This window comes from Myxine glutinosa, chromosome 11 (assembly GCF_964187855.1).
Source record: "Myxine glutinosa chromosome 11, kmMyxGlut1.1, whole genome shotgun sequence".
NCBI lineage: Eukaryota > Metazoa > Chordata > Myxini > Myxiniformes > Myxinidae > Myxine > Myxine glutinosa.
The window spans coordinates 24,126,074-24,146,821 of NC_136271.1; the positions used below are offsets into that span (position 1 = coordinate 24,126,074).

The following is a 20,748-nucleotide window of genomic DNA, read 5'->3' on the forward strand; positions in this document are numbered from 1 at the left end:
GTCCTCTACGCATTAATATAATCATTCAATTATAAACTCACAAGACTGCTTCATAGCACCAGTGCTACAAGATCCGGAGAGAGTGAAACAGTGAGAGAACCACTTATCCATCCAGTGTCACAGAGATAACATCCCACTGAAGTACAGCGAAATGGTAAGACAAGCTTTAATTTATTTACCTAGTCTTATATCTGTGGCTTCTGTGGGTTAGAAAAGTAGAAAGGCACCACGCCACGGTAAAGGGAGGATGCAGTTAAAGGAGACGCATTGTGCAGTTTGCGCATGTTACAGTACACCCAGTACAGTGTACAGTACACCCAGTACAGTACACCCAGTACAGTACAGTTGTGGTTCCACCTCTACCGTGGATTCGAGGCCAAGAGGGGTCTTTTGTTGGAGGTGGAAAATATTTGATGGTAGAGCAAACTTTAGTCTTAGCTTTGCCTAGCAATCTAATAGTAGTATAATTGTATTGGTGATAGTGATATCCCATGCCGATCGAGAATTTGAAACATGTTTATTTTATATTCAGGATGAGGTACCTCTCGCTGCTCCTTGTGCTACACCTAAGCCGATCAGGCCGATCAATCTCGAGGAGTGCATCCTATGCCAGAAGAAGAAGCGATCCGAGTACCTCTCGCTGCTCCTTGTGCTACACCTAAGCCGATCAGGCCGATCAATCTCGAGGAGTGCATCCTATGCCAGAAGAAGAGGCGATCCGAGTACCTCTCGCTGCTCCTTGTGCTACACCTAAGCCGATCAAGCCGATCAATCTCGAGGAGTGCATCCTATGCCAGAAGAAGAAGCGATCCGAGTACCTCTCGCTGCTCCTTGTGCTACACCTAAGCCGATCAAGCCGATCAATCTCGAGGAGTGCATCCTATGCCAGAAGAAGAAGCGATCCGAGTACCTCTCGCTGCTCCTTGTGCTACACCTAAGCCGATCAGGCCGATCAATCTCGAGGAGTGCATCCTATGCCAGAAGAAGAAGCGATCCGAGTACCTCTCGCTGCTCCTTGTGCTACACCTAAGCCGATCAAGCCGATCAATCTCGAGGAGTGCATCCTATGCCAGAAGAAGAAGCGATCCGAGTACCTCTCACTGCTCCTTGTGCTACACCTAAGCCGATCAAGCCGATCAATCTTGAGGAGTGCATCCTATGCCAGAAGAAGAAGCGATCCGAGTACCTCTCGCTGCTCCTTGTGCTACACCTAAGCCGATCAGGCCGATCAATCTCGAGGAGTGCATCCTATGCCAGAAGAAGAAGCGATCCGAGTACCTCTCGCTGCTCCTTGTGCTACACCTAAGCCGATCAAGCCGATCGATCTCGAGGAGTGCATCCTATGCCAGAAGAAGAAGCGATCCGAGTACCTCTCACTGCTCCTTGTGCTACTCCTAAGCCGATCAAGCCGATCAATCTCGAGGAGTGCATCCTATGCCAGAAGAAGAAGCGATCCGAGTACCTCTCGCTGCTCCTTGTGCTACACCTAAGCCGATCAAGCCGATCAATCTCGAGGAGTGCATCCTATGCCAGAAGAAGAAGCGAGCCGAGTACCTCTCGCTGCTCCTTGTGCTACACCTAAGCCGATCAAGCCGATCAATCTCGAGGAGTGCATCCTATGCCAGAAGAAGAAGCGATCTGAGTACCTCTCGCTGCTCCTTGTGCTACACCTAAGCCGATCAAGCCGATCAATCTCGAGGAGTGCATCCTATGCCAGAAGAATAAGCGATCCGAGTACCTCTCACTGCTCCTTGTGCTACACCTAAGCCGATCAAGCCGATCAATCTCGAGGAGTGCATCCTATGCCAGAAGAAGAAGCGATCTGAGTACCTCTCTAGTGGTGAAATCGGCAGGGGGTATATTGTTTCGCTTGCCAAACAAACAGAGAGTAATGACACTCGAGCTGCTAGGGTTCTTCGACTGACGGTGCAAGAGCAGGGTATCATAAAATACCACATCTCATCTTGCTACAGAAGTTTTCAAAGGGATATGGCTAAGACTGGCAGCATAACCCAACCATTAGAACAATCAGAACCATCTCAGCAGGGGCTTATTAATGATACATCTGAGCGACGCAGCAAGAGATTCAAGTCCAGTGTAACTACAAATGTCTGTATCATTTGTGGTGCATGTTGCAAGACAGTTAAACAGAATAAAATACACACATTGTTCAGAATCTGTGAAAAGCCGATGGCCCAAAAACTACTAAATGCGGCCATGTTGTTCAAGGACCAAGTGCACACTGAAACAGCGGCAATGTGTGAGCTCGATGATGTTTTTGCGGCTGATATCCGATATCACGACCATTGTTGTAAAGGCTATTTCAATAAATATCACGCTAAAATTGAGGAAATACTGAAAAACCTCGAAATGGAGGATTCGGTAACAACCGGAGACGACTCCTTCAAGGCTAGATTTTTAGCCCTTGGGCTTGATTTTAGTAGGTCAGCACACAGTCTGACTTCCATCAGAGACAGGCTAAATGAAGATTCAGCTGGAATAGTGTCAAACAGAGCTGTAAAGAAGCTAATCATCGAGCTGTATGGAGATGCCGTCTGCTTTACATACCCAAATAACAAACAAATATCCCAGATGGTACTTTGTACCAAGAGTTCTCCAGAGGCCTTGGTAGAGTCCCTGAGAGTTTCACCTGTCAAACGGGTTGCAACTGAGCTGGCGCAGGAGCTGAAAGAATACAGGTTTGGACTGCAGATGAGCTTCTGTGAGCCCCAAGACCTCCAACTGTCCATGGACAGATTCATTAAGAACCCACCACCAAGATAGGAGGAGTTTTGCTCCTATATTTTCAAGGGGAAAACAACCTCTCAGCTGAAGACTGATGTAGTCTTTCAAATTCTGCACTACATCCTGACTGATGGCAAGGAACCAACACCTTTCCATGTCATGGTGGCTCATGGAGTGCACAGTCTGACACGATCAAAAGAGCTAGTGACCGCTCTTAACCATCACGGAATGTGTGTCAGCTACAACACAGTCAAGAGGATTGATGTGGACCTCGCTGAACGGATCATCACTACAGCAGGTGACAACAGAGTACCTCTTCCCGCTGTCCTTGAAGCAACAAGCCCACTAAATGGGGCATTTGACAACTTTGATCGCAATGAAAGCACCCTGGCAGGAACAGGCTCCACACACGATACCATCCTTGTTCTCTTCCAAAATTTTCCAATTAATCGGGAGAAACCATCAGAGGAGAGTGAGATTCTGCAAGGCCCCTTGCCACTCAGAGCCGGACCACAGTAAAGCTTAGGTCTAAAGTCAGTTGCCAACAGCTCATCAGGATGGGGGCAGTGAAGGAGCGCGGGGAGATACCCACCAACTACAAGGTATCAGCCTCAAATCATCAACAGACCTGAAGACATTTGACGACCTGCGTCTCGCTGCATTTGATAGCAATGCCCTCAAGATGGACTTTGAGAGAACCACTTGCACCTCAACTAATGCAAGGAAACATATCCATAGAGGCTATCACCAACAGCAGCTGTGGGTCCAAGCCCCATTTAGAGACGCCACCTTGATTATGAATGCCGAGTCTTATGGTTTTGTAAGAAGGGGGCAGTTTATTAGTCCCTGAGATTGTGATCTCAAAACCCGAAGGCCTGCCAGATCCCTGCACGTGTGGCAAATGTGCTCGCAAGAATGGGTGTCCCTGCAGGGTAGCTGCGATCAAGCGTTGCAAGTACTGGAAATGCAAGGGAGGTGATTGTTGTAAAAACCCTATCACTGAATGAACGCTGCTCATCATCCTCATACCTGGACTCTGTTGTGTCACTCTTCATGTTCCTGACCCTGGTTTACATGACACATAAACAGTACTAATGTGGTGTTAAAAGTTGTATTGTTCGCTGTTGGACAATTTCCCTGCTGATCTTTGAAACATTTAAGCTCTCCAGATACTGCTGCCTACTAAAGTAATAAGTTTTGTTTTTTATTTTTTATTTTAAGTTCACATTCCATTGATAAATAGTATGTAATGATTGAAAATAGTATTTCTTTATATTAACCAAATGCTCGCTTTCTTTTTTTTTAAAAAATCCCTTGTGTTGTTCAAATTGCAAATTGTCAGTTCAACTCTAGTCGATGACACAAATGTTCTAACTTTGCTCTAAGTCCGGAAAGTTTAAGTTAATAAATATATGGCAATTCCAGTATGTAGGTAGTTGTATGGTAATAAGTTGACCTAACGGTTTTTAGCCATTTTCTCGTAAAATATCAAATTAGAAATTTTACACTCTTCTATGATCCCCCTAAACATGGCCATTCTGAACATTTTGAGCACCTCAGAAAATCTGTAGCTCCAACGGTTTCGAAGATACAGCTATGTCGGAAGTCGCACTTCTGATGAAAAAGGGCGTGGTCATTTTAAAAGGGCGTGGTCATTTTCGGGCTTTTCGTCCCGGATAGAGATTTTGGCACACATCCCCCAAGTTGTTCCTTGGGGTCATATTAGCCTATAACAGTTGAGTTATCCTCTCCTAAATTATGTGCATACATGTCTAAGCCAGGTCCTAGACTACAGGCGTCGCAAGTCCCACAAGGGTAACCCAAAGTTGCGTGCAACCTTTTGGATCATTCATTAATCATTACCCATAACTTCGAGGCTGGATACGAGCGGAGCAACACGCATGGCCATGAGTTCGGGAATGGTGGACAGAGACTCGAAGCTGGGTTTGATTTCTCGGCGAATACGAGATTTTCCCGACTTCCCCAAACCGGGAATCGTTTATAAGTAAGAGTCGCGGAGTTTCAAATAACTGCTTCTTCTTCTTCACGGTTATTCTATGGAAGGCTGACAGTGCAGCCATTGAGCGGTCCAGCCTGAGTTAGGATCTACGCCCAGCTATAAACTGTCATCCTGGTGTTTCACAGGCACGACGAGGCATCAATGTGGGTAGTTAGTGGACCTTAAAGATCCCACAGTGTTGTACAGAAGAGCAGGCGAGTTATCGCCGGCACACTGAACATGGTACGGGTATCCCGTCACTTCCCGAGTCGGTGAGTAGTGGTGACCCGGCCAGGATTGTAACCCAAACCAAGGAAGCTGATTCGGCACAACCGACTTGTTCAGTTGTTGTACAGAATATAGTTCAGTCGTACTCGTACTTTGATGGCAGCAAAAGGTAACATGGGTTAATACTCTTTCCAAGAGTCAGTTTGGGTGCATTGAATTATGGGTGGAGGTTCTAAATTGTTGTTCGGTATCATATAGCGAAGTTTTACCATGAACAAGTCTTCTTTCTTACGTCGAAGTTTTACCATGAATAATCCTTCTTCTTTCTTATGTTGAAGCTTTACCATGAACAATTCTTCTTTCTTATGTTGAAGTTTTACCATAAATAATCCTTCTTCTTTCTTAAGTCGAAATTTTACCATGAACAATCTGCTTTCTTTTGTCGAAATTTTACCATAAACAATTCTTCTTTCTTCTGTCGAAGTTTTACCATGAATAATCCTTCTTTCTTACGTCGAAGTTTTACCATGAACAGTTATTCTTTCTTATGTCGAAGTTTTACCATGAACAATTCTTCTTTCTTGCATCAACGTTTGACCATGAACAAGTCTTCTTTCTTACGTCGAAGTTTTACCATGAATAATCCTTCTTCTTTCTTATGTTGAAGCTTTACCATGAACAATTCTTCTTTCTTATGTTGAAGTTTTACCATAAATAATCCTTCTTCTTTCTTAAGTCGAAATTTTACCATGAACAATTCTACTTTCTTTTGTCGAAATTTTACCATAAACAATTCTTCTTTCTTATGTCGAAGTTTTACCATGAATAATCCTTCCTTCTTATGTTGAAGCTTTACCATGAACAAATCTTCTTTCTTACGTTGAAGTTTTACCGTGAACAATTATTGTTCTTTCTTACATCAACGTTTGACCATGAACAATTCTTCTTTCTTACGTCGAAGTTTTACCGTGAATAATCCTTCTTTCTTATGTTGAAGCTTTACCATGAACAATTATTGTTCTTTCTTACGTCAACGTTTGACCATGAACAATTCTTCTTTCTTACATTGAAGTCTTACCATAAATAATCCTTCTTCTTTCTTAAGTCGAAATTTTGCCATAAACAAATCTTTTTTCTTCTGTTGAAGTTTTACCATAAATAATCCTTCTTTCTTATGTCGAAGTTTTACCATAAATAATCCTTCTTTCTTATGTTGAAGCTTTACGATGAACAATTCTTCTTTCTTACATTGAAGTTTTACCATAAATAATCCTTCTTCTTTCTTATGTCGAAGTTTTACCATAAATAATCCTTCTTTCTTATGTTGAAGCTTTACCATGAACAATTCTTCTTTCTTACATTGAAGTTTACCATGAACAATTCTTCTTTCTTATGTCGAAGTTTTACCATAAATAATCCTTCTTTCTTATGTTGAAGGTTTACCATGAACAATTCTTCTTTCTTACATCAATGTTTGACCATGAACAATTCTTCTTTCTTATGTTGAAGGTTTACCATGAACAATTTTTCTTTCTTACATCAATGTTTGACCATAAACAATTCTTCTTTCTTATGTTGAAGCTTTACGATGAACAATTCTTCTTTCTTACATTGAAGTTTTACCATAAATAATCCTTCTTTCTTATGTTGAAGCTTTACGATGAACAATTCTTCTTTCTTACATTGAAGTTTTACCATAAATAATCCTTCTTTCTTATGTCGAAGTTTTACCATAAATAATCCTTCTTTCTTATGTTGAAGGTTTACCATGAACAATTCTTCTTTCTTACATTGAAGTTTTACCATGAACAATTCTTCTTTCTTATGTCAAAGTTTTACCATAAATAATCCTTCTTTCTTATGTTGAAGGTTTACCATGAACAATTCTTCTTTCTTACATCAATGTTTGACCATGAACAATTCTTCTTTCTTATGTTGAAGGTTTACCATGAACAATTTTTCTTTCTTATGTCACCGTTTTACCATGAACAATTCTTCTTTCTTACGTCGAAGTTTTACCATGAACAATTCTTTTTTTCTTATATCGAAGTTTTACCATGAACAATTCTTCTTCTTTGTTACGTCGAAGCTTTACCATGAACAATTATTTTCTTACGTATGCAGCACAAGGCTGCGGGGTAGCATCATTGGCTGAGGGAGTGGCTGTGCCGCTGATGCAATCAATGCCCTCTATAGGTTAGAACAGGATCTTGTTCAGGGTTCCGGCGATAGCTCTCCTACAGTTTGCCTCGTCTTCACGAAGGACACCGTGGGATCTTTACCGTCGACCAACTAACGATGACAGACAGGATGCACAGTTTAATGTCCATCCAAGGGATGACACACACACACATTGATGCCTCCCCCAGAATGCAAAACATCAGGATGACAATCTATAGTTGTGCTGAGATCCCAACCCAGGCTAAACAGCTTAGAGATGAGTGTGCGTAACTTTGGGCCATCCTGCCAGCCCATGAGTAATGCCGACTTGTGTTTATTATTGAAAAAAGCCTCTGATCTAGATATGTACATTACCCCAAATAAAGACAACATACTGATGTCGCAGACTAATCAAGGATTGGTGAAATGCTAGCTGAGATGGGCTGGACATTTGATGTGGATGGGGGAAGAGAGAATGGGAAAGAGAGCGGATACGTTGTGGGAGCAAGGCAGGAGGAAAAGAGGTCGACCGTGGTTGAGATGGGAGGATTGTGTGAAGATGGGTATCAGTAAGGTGGGGGTGGTTGGAGAGAGGAGAGAGATGGCTAAAGACAGAAGGAAGTGGAGGAGTATCGTGGTCAAGGCAGGGGAGAAGCTTGGTACCATCGGACCTCACCCCTTATAAAGGGAAGAAGAGGAGAACACTAACAAGAATTGATGACAGAGACTCAAGTTTACGCTTGGACTGTGTAAATGACTTGTTGTTTTCTACTGGCATGTCAGTGAACCCACACAGATTTGTAATGGGCAAGGGCCAAGTTTGGTGGACTTGGTATTATCAAATGAAGAGGAATCAACATTGAATTTGAGGACATGTCCACCGATAGGAAGGATTGACCACATGACATTGTACTTTGAGTTGGATGTTTGCTACCAGATGCAGCAGGATTAACTATAGGAGATAATAGCACAGAGATCGAGAGCATGAGGAAGATACCAAGTATATTTGACTGCGATGAAAATATGCAGAATACCACAGGGGAAGGAGCATGGAGGTTTTATGAAAGCATGATGAGGGCTTGCGTTGAGGAATTTGTTCCAGTACAGAGGAATGCTGTGAAAGATAAACCCCAGTAGATTATTGAAGATGCTCTGCAAGCAGTATGGGTTAAGCACAGGAAGTGAAAAAGTAACAAAAGAACAGGAGGGAATTTGTTAAAGTACACGATGAAGCTACTTCTACCACTAGGCAGGCAAAAGGAATTTTTGAGAAGCACAAGACGTGAAGGTGAACCCGAAGAGCTTCTGGAGTTATGTGAGAAACCAGTCAAAAGCCAGACTCTTTGGAGCACACCAGTTGGAGCATCTGCTCCAAGTCCTGAAGATCGTCGGTTCAAACCTCAGCCGAGTCATACCAAAAACTTAAAAGTTAACACATACATGCTGCTTCCTTGCTTGGCGCTCAGCATTTAAAAGGATAAGAGCACGGACAATCCCCATAGGATGGCGCCCATGGGGAGGAGAAATATCCTCTAGGAAATGCCAGGCTGAGTGCGGTAAATAGGGCGGCGTGTTGTTGGAACGTTGCCCGGTACCCAGAGTGCCCCAGGAAGTGACGGCATTTCCCCCAAACTCAGGGGCTCATTTAACAGTCCTATGTTGTGTCTCGTGTATTCGTCTGTATGTCGATGTCGACTGAAACTCCACCACGAACCTCAGATCCTGTAAAAAAAAAAATGGAAATAGAATACCCAAGTTATGACAGGACAATGGAGTTATGATGGAAAATTATCTACAGAAAGGAGAGACACACGGTTTTTGCAAGTGTGTTTACCGTTGAGGACTTGTAGTTTACATTGTTATTGGAGAATACAGACTATATATACAGTCACGTGAAAAAGTAAGTACACCCCATGTAAAGTTTTGACTTTTTCAACATATTTCAACATCTTCCGGACTATTTTATCTTAATTTCAACAATATTGATAGATAAAGGTGATATAATACAACAAATATCATGAAACATTTACATTTTGTAGTCCATTGTATAATTTAAATAAACATAAATGCAAATTTCACGTGTGGAAAAAGTAAGTACACCCTTGGCTCTAATAGGTGGTATTGCCCCCTTTGGCAGAAACAACCTCAAGTAGGCGTTTCTTATAACTGTCTACCAGTCTCTGACATCGACTGGGAGAAATTTTTGCCCACTCCTCCATGCAGAATTCTTTCAGCTGTGCGATGTTTGAGGGGTTTCTTGCATGCACAGCTCGTTTCAAATCCCCCCACAACATCTCGATGGGATTTAGATCCAGGCTTTGACTTGGCCATTCCAGAACCCTCCATTTGTTTCTTTTCAGCCATTCCTTGGTGGATTTACTGGTATGTTTAGGGTCATTGTCATGTTGCAAGGTCCACCTTCGGTTGAGCTTTAACTTTCTGACAGATGGCCTCACATTATCCTCAAGCACCCTCTGGTACAATGAAGAATTCATAGTGGATTATATGATGGTGAGCTGCCCAGGCCCTGATGCAGCAAAGCTGCCCCAAACCATAATATTTCCACCACCATGCTTTACAGTTGGTATCAGGTTCTTGTGGTCAAATACTGTCTTTGGTTTTCGCCAAACATGTCTTCTGGTACTGTGGCCAAATAGCTCTACCTTTGACTCATCTGTCCAGAGCACATTGTTCCAGAAGTGCTGGTCTTTGCCTCGGTGTTCATTGGCAAACTTTAGACTTGCCCTGATGTTCTTTCTGGACAGCAAAGGTTTCCTCCTGGCACACCTCCCATGTAGATCAAATTTGTGCAGCCTCTTTCTAATGGTGGACTCGTGCGCTTTGACATCAACAGTGGCAAGAGCTACCTGTAGGTCCCGTGATGACATTCTGGGGTTCTTAGAGACTTCTTTCAGCATCTTGTGGTCTGCTCTCAATCTGAACTTGCTGGGGCGGCCTGGCCTGAACAAGTTGGCAGTTGTTTGGAATCTTCTCCACTTGTAGATGATCTTCCGGACAGTCGAATGATTGATTTCAAATTGTTTGGAGATCTTTTGTAAATCCATTCCCAGACTCGTAGGCATCTATAACCTTCTTTCTGAAGGCCTCAGAGCTCTTTTGATCTAGGCATGGTGACGCCGCACACTTCAACAACAAAGAGCAAACCAAACTAAATGTCTGAGGTTTAAATAAGACAAGTTCCTCCAAGATCCTCTCCAACGATGTTCTAATCATTTTCACCTGAGCTGGTGCACCTGATTCTAATTTTAGGTATTTGAAGTAGTGATAAATGTAGGGGTGTACTTACTTTTTCCACATGCGAAATTTGCATTTATGTTTATTTAAATTATACAATGGACTACAAAATTTAAATGTTTCATGATATTTGTTATATTATAACACCTTTATCTATCAATATTGCTGAAATGAAGATCAAATAGCTGTATGTTGAAATATGTTGAAAAAGTCAAAACTTTACATGGGGTGTACTTACTTTTTCACATGACTGTATTTGGCCTCAATGAGGTGGAGTTTACGTAGGAGAAAATTGTCAAACACATGACCAAATTAGACATCGACAAGTCAGCAGGTCCTGATGCATTGCACTCGTGGGTATTGAGGGAGCGATTCATCAGGAAATTTGCAAACCCCTCAAGGTTATCTTTGATAAACTCTTTTAGGATGTTTCAGTACCATGGTCCTGAAAACAAAGTACAAAAAGGGGGGAAAGTGCAGCCCAGCAAACTACCGTCCTGTTAGTTTGACATCTGTGATGCATAAATTGATGGAGAGAATCATCAGAGGTGCACTTGTGAATCATCTCGGTTCTAGGTGGAAGTGATCTCCTAGGTAATGACCAGCACGGATTTCAGAGTGCTCGTTCTTGCACTACTCAACTTATGAAAGTTCTCAAGCAGTTGTCATTCATTGGATACTGGTCACTGTCTTAATTGCATATTTCTGGACGACAAAAAGGCATTTGATGGCGTCCCTCATCATCACTTGATACATAACCCGAGTCGTATGGGATCGGTGGACAGCTGCGCAAATGGATTGCCATATTTGTCAGACCCACTCAGAGGGTGGCAGGAAACGGAGTTACATCCAAGTCTACACCGGTGATGCATGGTGTTTCCCAGGGCAGCATTTTAGGTCTGACAGTTCATTGAAATATACGGAGTGGTGGACAATGATACTGCAGATGCAGCATCACGAGACGAGCATCCTCAATATCTGTCACAGCATGAATTCAGATCTTCAATCGTGAAATTAAAGCGCAGCTAACCCTTCATAGTGGAAATCATAAAGATATCCTCCTGTAAATCACGCATTGTTTTATCAGTGAGTCTTAAAGGGTAAATAAGAATGTTGGAATGTGGGAAGGTTTATTGGGGGCCATTGGCTGACAGCAGCAATTAAATTAATCGCTATCATCATCAGGCATATCACTGTGGCAACATTGCCGCAGACACAAGAGATCTCCATGCCATTGTGTCCGTTGCCGGTCTGATTGCGTCTAGCGCCGTCCCATGACGTTAGCGGTGCAGCAGTGGTACTATAATGTAATATTTCAACGTAATTGCCCAAATGTAATTTTTTTCTGTTGTTGGACGATTGCTTTCTGTTTCCCCAGGGATATATGTCCTCTCCTGGCTGACCCCGTTGCTTTTTGCACAGTCATTGATCTTTTCGCTGAACATGTCAAGACACTTGGCTCCGTGGACCTTGTCATGGGTAAGGACAGACTTGACACGTTCGTTATAAGGTGTGACTCGTAACTTGCAAAAGGAGAAAAGTCAAATTCAAATCAATCGTGTTTCTTAAATTTGTTTCTCATTCTGTCTTGTGTTGGCCTCAAACAAAACCAGAGCCAATGCGGTGTTACTTTGCAATGGTCTCCCCCGGCCCCCCTCTGCTAATTAATAACCAGATTCACTTGGTCGAACCAACCGTTCCTGACCTATTGGTGAAGATATTGACACTATCTGCATCACCTTGATTGTGAAAGGTTCAAAGACAGAGAAAACTTGTACGGTTTTTATTTGTTTTATTTTTTTTTGTATGCAAGATCGAGGCTCGTGAAAGAGCTGACATTAATCACACAAAAAGTCAAACCGACACAAACCGACACATAAAACACAAAATAAGGGGAGCGGTAGACAATATGGGGAGAGAGGGGGAAGGACACAAACACAACATTTGAGAGCAGGGCCATCGAGAGAACTGTGGGAGGGAGAGGGCTTGGGGGGAGGTGGGAGAGGTATAAAACATATGGACGGTTAAATAATACATTACACTCCTGACTTTTTCTTTGTTTTGAAGCTACTCAATCTTGAAGATAACTTGAGGGGTGTTCCTGATATTCTCTAATTTGTAACTAGGGCAGCCCTATCTTCAGTTGGTCTTGATAGTACAACTTGCTGGGTGAGTGTACTCGAAAGCTCTCGGGTTACAGAAGGTGTAAAGCTGACTTTGTATTTAACATGTCTCTTCTACAAACAAACATTGGACTTTGTTCTTGCCAATAATGTTTTGATAGGATAACTCTGAGGTAACCTCCTTGTTTTTTAGCTCTTCAACTTGCCGGATTGGATTGCTGATCCAATTATAAACTGTCATTCTGTTGCTTTTGTAGGTGTGGTTGTCTTCCAGAGGGACGTTGAGCCGGGTGTTCCATCTGCTAGCATTCGTTGGTGGACAAAAAGGATCCCTTGGCCTATTTTATAAGAGTAGACCATTATGTTCTGGTACCTTGGCAGAATTCGAAATTCTTGTCCTGATGACTTCTGGGAAAAAAAAACAATGCAAACTGCCTTGAGACGCCTCTCCCCCAAAACTGCTTCGGCAGCGCCGATGCTCTGGAAGGATTGAACTCTGCATGTTTTGCGAGCAATTCCTCAATAAAATTTAGGATAACGTGCTTGACAGCACTGTTCCGGTGAATTACAGGGGCATCTATGCTGCCCTTACCTTAATCAATGAATGAATGAATGAATGAATGATCGTTTTAAGGCCATTTTCCCCGCTGGAGCGGGGGTTAGCCTTGCGGGCCCCGTGACAATCATGGTTCCCTGTTTGAGGCAATGTTTTTATGGCCAGATGCCCTTTCTGACGCCAACCCTTGGTCACACCCTTACGATGCGCAGGGATACGGTGTACCTATTCTAAACCGGGGTACACACCGGGATCATTCATCCCAGCAAGCTGGTACTCAAATTGCCGACCTCGGAAGGATGACAGGCTGAGTCAACCCCCCTGGCGTTATATTCAGCGATCGACCGGGATTCGAACCCAGGATCCTAGGATCCCAAGCCGGCACCCTAACCGCTAAGCCAACACCCAGTTATCAATGCGGCATGCAATTCGCTACCTTGAATTCTTTTCTTTTTTTCAATTGTTTATTTTCCTTTTCTTGCCAAGGAATGTGTGCAGTACATGGTGTATCTCGTGAGTGCATGTTAATCTACACCACCAAGAAACCTGCACTGCATTAGAGACAGAATCCATAAACAGATTTTAAAAAGCAATCATCAACCTCACCCTTAACCGTTCTTCTACCCCACTTCCCCTTACCCAGGTCTCTTTCCCAATTCCACTTCGTTTTCAAAACAATGCAATTAAAGATTCCAGAAATTCTAATTCAGAACTTCTGATGTTTTTGTTGCTGCAAAAAGGACTTCTTCCCAACTCATTTCACCAACTTCCCCTAATTTCAGAGTACCATTCATGTAAACTATATTGTATCTACGTAGCTTTCCGTTTGAGGATATTATTGTAGCACTCCATTATTGTTCCACAGATTTTGTGGGTTTTTTGGGGGTGTAGGGGAGTTCACCATGCCCACAAGGATGCTTCCCTTATAAACAATCAACCAGAATTGTGATCCTTATTTATTACTAAAAGCAAAGACCACCATCTCAGATCTTCCCCAATCCAAAACGATGATCTTTTATACCCTCGTTAACCCCACCCAAATCCCTCTTCCTTCCAATTTTCCAGTTTTTCCTCCTTGGAGTTTCCATCCTGCGGTTTAGGAATGTATAGAAGTCAAGCAAACACACTTCTCGAATTGTATATACAGTCATGTGAAAAAGTAAGTACACCCCATGTAAGGTTTTGACTTTATCAACATATTTCAACATACAGATATTTGATCTTCATTTCAACAATATTGATAGATAAAGGTGATATAACATAACAAATATCATGAAACATTTACATTTTGTAGTCCATTGTATAATTTAAATAAACATAAATGCAAATTTCGCATGTGGAAAAGTAAGTACACCCCGACATTTATCACTACTTCAAATACCTAAAATTAGAATCAGGTGCACCAGCTCAGGTGCAAATGATTAGAACTTCGTTAGAGAGGATCTTGGAGGAACCAGTTTTATTTAAACCTGACATTTAGTTTGGTTTTCTCTTTGTTGTTGAAGTGTGCGGCGTCACCATGCCCAGATCAAAAAAGCTCTCTGAGGCCTTCAGAAAGAAGGTTATAGATGCCTACGAGTCTGGAAAGGGATTTAAAAAGATCTCCAAACAATTTGAAATCAATCATTCGACTGTCTGGAAGATCATCTACAAGTGGAGAAGATTCCAAACAACTACCAACTTGTTCAGGCCAGGCCGCCCCAGCAAGTTCAGCCCGAGAGCAGACCGCAAGATGCTGAAAGAAGTCTCTAAGAACCCCAGAATGTCATCACGGGACCTACAGGTAGCTCTTGCCACTGTTGATGTCAAAGTGCACGAGTCTACCATTAGAAAGAGGCTGCACAAATTTGATTGACATGGGAGGTGTGCCAGGAGGAAACCTTTGCTGTCCAGAAAGAACATCAGGGCAAGACTAAAGTTTGCCAATGAACACCTCGGCAAAGACCAGCACTTCTGGAACAATGTGCTCTGGACAGATGAGTCAAAGGTAGAGCTATTTCCCACAGTACCAGAAGACATGTTTGGCGAAAACCAAAGACAGCATTTGTCCACAAGAACCTGATACCAACTGCAAAGCATGGTGGAGGAAATATTATGGTTTGGGGCAGCTTTGCTGCATCAGGGCCTGGGCAGCTCACCATCATAGAATCCACTATGAATTCTTCATTGTACCAGAGGGTGATTGAGGATAATGTGAGGCCATCTGTTGGAGAGTTCAAGCTCAACCGAAGGTGGACCTTGCAACATGACAATGACCTTAAACATACCAGTAAATCCACCAAGGAATGGCTGAAAAGAAAGAAATGGAGGGTTCTGGAATGGCCAAGTCAAAGCCCGGATCTAAATCCCATCTAGATGTTGTGGGGGGATTTGAAACGTGCTGTGCATGCAAGAAACCCCTCAAACATCGCACAGCTGAAAGAATTATGCATGGACGAGTGGGCAAAAATTTCTCCCAGTCGATGTCAGAGACTGGTAGACAGTTATAAGAAACGCCTACTTGAGGTTGTTTCTGCCAAAGGGGGCAATACCACCTATTAGAGCCAAGGGTGTACTTACTTTTTCCACATGCGAAATTTGCATTTATGTTTATTTAAATTATACAATGGACTACAAAATGTAAATGTTTCATGATATTTGTTATATTATATCACCTTTATCTATCAATATTGTTGAAATGAAGATGAAATTGCTGTATGTTGAAATATGTTGAAAATGTCAAAACTTTACATGGGGTGTTCTACTGTCCTTACTTTTTCACGTGACTATGGTGTGATTATGGTTGTTTATATCAGAGGATCATCTTCAATGCGTTTCCTCAGCCATACGCATTACAATATTATAAATAAATATGATATGGGATTTTGGGTTCAACTTCTCTATAAATTGGCATTAGAGTACTGCAATATATTTCCTCCTCCTCCCCTCACCCCCACCTGCCATATTTGGGATCTGTGCCTGCTTGTTATTTCCATAAAGAGCTGTCTACATGCATGTGATTGGCTCCAGGTTGTTGCATATTTGGTGTGTAAGTAGGTGAGGAAGTGTTAGTACCTATGAATCCTGTTTTTTTTGGTAATAATTTTCCATCTTTTTTTGTTCCATGGATGATGTCAAACCAAAGAGTTATACCAAACACTGATAAACTGGGTGGGTGACACTTTTGTGCATATAATATGTTAATGTCCCCTTCCCACTTCATCAGCCATATTGAGATCATGAGCCTCCAATTGGAGATCACATCAGATATTGGTAAACTTCCATCCAACCCCAGCCCCTACCCTCACCACCATTTTCCTCACCACCTCACCAAAATTTTTGCTGCTTTCAGGACTGGAGGCAAGGGGATTCTTGTTTGGACCATCACTCGCACAGCGCCTCAGTGTGGGATTCGTACCAGTTCGCAAGAAGGGTAAGCTGCCTGGTGCAACGGTCTTGGCCAACTACTCCTTGGAATATGGAAAGGTATGAATGCAATGTTGGCAGGACTCTAGATTCTCCCTGATTTTGATTAAAAAGTTGATGTTTATATTTGATTGTGGTGGTGCTGGTCGTGTTAAAATGCAGGATGAAATGGAGATCCAGGCAGATGCTATTCAGCCAGGCCAGCGTGTTATCATCGTGGATGATGTCATTGCTACTGGAGGTAAAGGGTATATTGAGAGTATTTCTGATAATCTATAGCATTTCTCGCATCTTGACTGGTCACGCGTTTGTCTTGTTTATATTGTGAATGTATTGATCATGGTGGATCAAGTACTTGAAGGAAACAATGACATAGTCTGAAGATTATCCACTCGGTTGGGAGAGGCGTTATTGATAGCTTACACAAAAACAGCTGCCATGCACAAGATCTTTTTTTAGCAGACATGCAAGTTGTAAGTTTGTATCTAATAAAGTAGAAAAATAAGTGGATAATTCATTTATTTTATATCTAAAATAGTGTATTGTTGGACCCCGCGTACCATACTCTGCACAGCTCTTGTCGGCATTCTTTAAAATGGTTTAAGCAGTCGTCGGCGGCATATTTAACTTTGTCCAATTTGACACCCAGTTATACTATACTTACACGACAGGTCAAAAGTTTTAGAACACCTCAATTTTTCCAGTTTTTTTATTGAAATGTACTCAGTTTAATGTCTCAATGTACTCTGAAATTAAGCATGGAACAAATAAACAATTGGAGATAAAAAAATAAATCATAGAATTATTTTGTTTAACCAAATTTAATTTAAATTTTTGACCCTGGCAAAGTCGCCACCTTTTGCAGATATAACCGCTGAAAACACTCGTGGCATTCTTTCTACAATGGAAATCAAACATTGTTCGGGAAGTCTTCCCAACACTGTTGCAGAAGTTCCCACAAATGTGTTGCACTTGTAGGTTGCTTTACTTTCACCCTTCTGTCCAGTTCATCCCAAACCAGCTCGATGGGGGTTAAGTCTGGAGACTGTGCTGGCCATTCCATGATTTGAAGCCTACCGTCTTGTTCTTTTCCTCGAAGGTAGTTTTGACATCGCCTGGAGGTGTGTTTAGGGTCATTATCTTGCTGTAGGATGAAACCCTGACCAACTAGGCGTATACCAGAGTGCATGGCGCTGCAAAATGCTGTGGTAGCCCTTTTGGTTCAGGGTGCCAGTCACTCTGTGCAAGTGGCCGACTCTGGATCCAGCAAAAGAGCCCCAGACCATCACGCTTCCTCCTCCATGTTTGACAGTTGGTGTCACACACTGAGGAACCATCCTTTCGCCTACTCGACGGCGTAAAAAACCCTGCGTGATGAACCAAAGATTTCAAATTTTGATTCATCGGTCCATAAGACCTTTTTCCAGTCTTCAGTAGTCCACTGGCGGTGCTTCATGGCCCAGGCAAGCCTCTTTTTCTTATTTTGCCATCTTAGCAATGGCTTTCTTACTGCCACTCGACCTGTCAAACCTGCAACTCGAAGTCTTCTCTTCACAGTTGAAACTGAGACTTGCTTACTTCGACCAGTGTTAAGCTGTGCTTGAAGCTGTTGTCCTGTGAGCCGCCTATCACGCAAGCTGTTGACTCTCAGAAACTTGTCTTCTGATTCTGTTGTGGCTTTGGGTCTGCCAGACCTCTTCCTGTCAGACTTTCCTCCAGTTTCCAATATACTAATTCCTGCAGTGCAATATTGTCCAAATAATGCTTCAAAGGGTGTAATAACAGTCTGTTCCAATGCTGCTTTAATACAGACAGGGGGTTTGTAATCAAGTAATCAGCAGAGGTTGGGACACCTGTAGGAATTGTTTGCATCAACTTTCAAGGCTTAATTTACTTACATTGCTGCAGAACAGCTGTAAGTTGTTAACCCATTACTTGTTCCCTGAAGAAAGCCTTTTTTTTTTTTACAATATAACTGTGCAATTTACATTATTTTCCCGTTTTTGCTCACATAAATTTTTTTTAACCTCGAGCAGTTTCCTGCTTACCTTTCTACCATTTAAGGTTATTCACTGGACTTGAATTGCTTAAATTTCAATAAAAAGTGGAAAAATTGAGGTGTTCTAAAACTTTTGACCAGTCGTGTGCATTGCCAATTACATGCAGTTCACCCTTTGCATTGCCACTTTGTTTACCACTCATTGTTCAACGATTATGGCCATAGGGTACACAAAGATAAATAAATAAAAAATACAGTAAACGTGGCGTTAAATCCAACAATGCACTGTGTGAGATAGAATCTGAGAGGGAGAGGATGCAGTGCATTGTTGGGCAGAAGGCCAGGAAGCTGGTACGCAAAGCATTGTGTGGTGGGACGTCTGGTAACTGATCTTCCGTCCAATGGACGTTAGTGCAGGGAATTGTTGGATGTATAATGAAAATGGTCCTAAGTAACTTATGGACTTGCATGCGCAATGATGGATAGTGGGGAGACTTATTGCGGAGTCCCCCTGTACTTGCTTTAGCCTTGGACTGATTTATGATAACAATTTTGGGAATTCTAGTGGAAGCCAAACTTTATTGGCATCTACTATGGATTTTATCAGGTTGCGAGTATGTTTACTGCAAGGGGAAAGAAGTTGCAACCGACGTTTTTACCTTCAGCCCTTTAAAATGTTCATTATCTCTCCTGATGATGATCATGACACTTACCTTCAGAGACTAGTATTCCGTAGTATGATATTTGTGTTTAGTTGCCTTTTGCTCGAATAACGTGTCAAACTCCCCCTGATCTTGTCTTTTCATGGTGCAGGCACATTGGAAGCGGCATGCAAACTGGTGAAACAAATGCAGGGAGAGGTGGTGCAGTATCTTGTCGTGATGCTGCTGCCTGGTTTGCAGACATGTCAGATAGACAAAGTCTTCCATCTTCTTTAGTTATGAGCAAGCACCCGTATCTCACCTTCTGACTCTACAACTTAATTGAAACCTCAGTTTTGATCATTGCGATTCATTCTAGTTTAAGATGAGTACAGCAATGTTGGCTTGTTATGCCTTTTAAATCACATGTCATAAGATAAGAAAATTTTACCTTTTAAAACTTTACATATAAATTGTAAGCTCACATTTAAAATAAATTACATTCCTGATATTTATCCTCCAACCTCTTCGATTTTGAGCAGCTAATTTAAAAATGTTTGCACCATTTTTCTTCTTCACACATGAACTTATTATCAAGAAGGAAATTTTAAAACAAAGGCCTTTTCCTTCCTCAACCCTGTCAATTATGTCTGAATTTTACTCCCCCTTCGCCACGACCATCTATCTATAATTCCAGCAATCTCTGTGTGTCTGTCTGTGTGTCTGTGTGTTTGTCTGTGACCGCTGTTTCTCGACAACCACGGGTCCGATATACTTGAAACTTGCCAGGTATATTGCTGGGGACCCGAGGATGTGCCTTTTCAAGGTTTGAAATTAATCGGACAAGTACCTACCGAGCTATGTCCAAAAAACGCTTCAACCAATCAGAGAGCAGCGAGCTATCACGTGTGCCGAACCGTTAATGCAATGCAAGCGTTAATGCGTTAATGCAAGGCTTTTCTTTTTTTCCCTCTTCTCTTTCTACTTTTCCTTGCGATTAAATTGCAAACAGCCAAAATACGTTGGCGCTAATTGAATAATTGGCCATTAACACTAAAATAATCGTAACTGCGATATGCCAACTTCCGGACAGTGCAGCCTTCCCTGTTGTTGTTGTTTGCAGCAGCTGTTTGCAGCAAGGCAAGGCTTTTCTTTTTTTCCCTCTTCTCTTTCTACTTTGCCTTGCGATTAAATTGCAAACAGCCAAAATACGTTGGCGCTAATTGAATAATTGGGCATTATGTTTTACAACTAATAAAAACGAATTTGCGATTCATTCGCTTTCCTGCGCGTTTGTGTACGCGATGGCGATTTCTTTACCAAACTCCGGAAGCCGTTCGCTTTGGACCGAACCATTGCATGTAAATAGAGGGGGGGGATTGTCACCACTCGCAAGCCGTTCGCTTTGGACCAAACCATTTCATGTAAATAGGGGGGGGGATATAATTTTAGATATATATATAGTACGGGCATGCCCTAGTAATTTCAAATGGCACCACAGCCAGCTCTGCTCGTGAGAAGGCCGAATGCCTCAATTCTGTGTTTGCTTCAAAATCTTGTGTGCCAAACCCCACTCTGTGTACTCACCTTCCCAGTCAGTATCCAACCGCTCCTGGACTCTGTCTTCTACTGCGCCC

The 20,748-nt window shown here is 42.2% G+C and overlaps 1 protein-coding gene across 2 annotated transcripts; it reads left to right on the forward strand.

Moving 5' to 3' along the window:
• The first annotated feature begins 2,286 nt into the window (after window positions 1-2,286).
• LOC137436503 (adenine phosphoribosyltransferase-like) lies at window positions 2,287-19,622 on the forward strand. 2 transcript variants are annotated; one of them, XM_068130352.2, is made up of 5 exons: window positions 2,287-4,750; window positions 11,766-11,866; window positions 16,398-16,531; window positions 16,634-16,712; window positions 19,284-19,622. In XM_068130352.2, the coding sequence occupies exons 1-5, from the start codon at window positions 4,647-4,649 to the stop codon at window positions 19,406-19,408; spliced, it is 543 nt and encodes a 180-aa protein (XP_067986453.2). In that variant the 5' UTR covers window positions 2,287-4,646; the 3' UTR covers window positions 19,409-19,622. The 2 variants fall into 2 exon arrangements, with proteins under 2 accessions (XP_067986453.2, XP_067986454.2); XM_068130353.2 differs by lacking the exon at window positions 2,287-4,750 and adding an exon at window positions 4,894-5,016.
• Window positions 19,623-20,748: the final 1,126 nt, after the last annotated feature.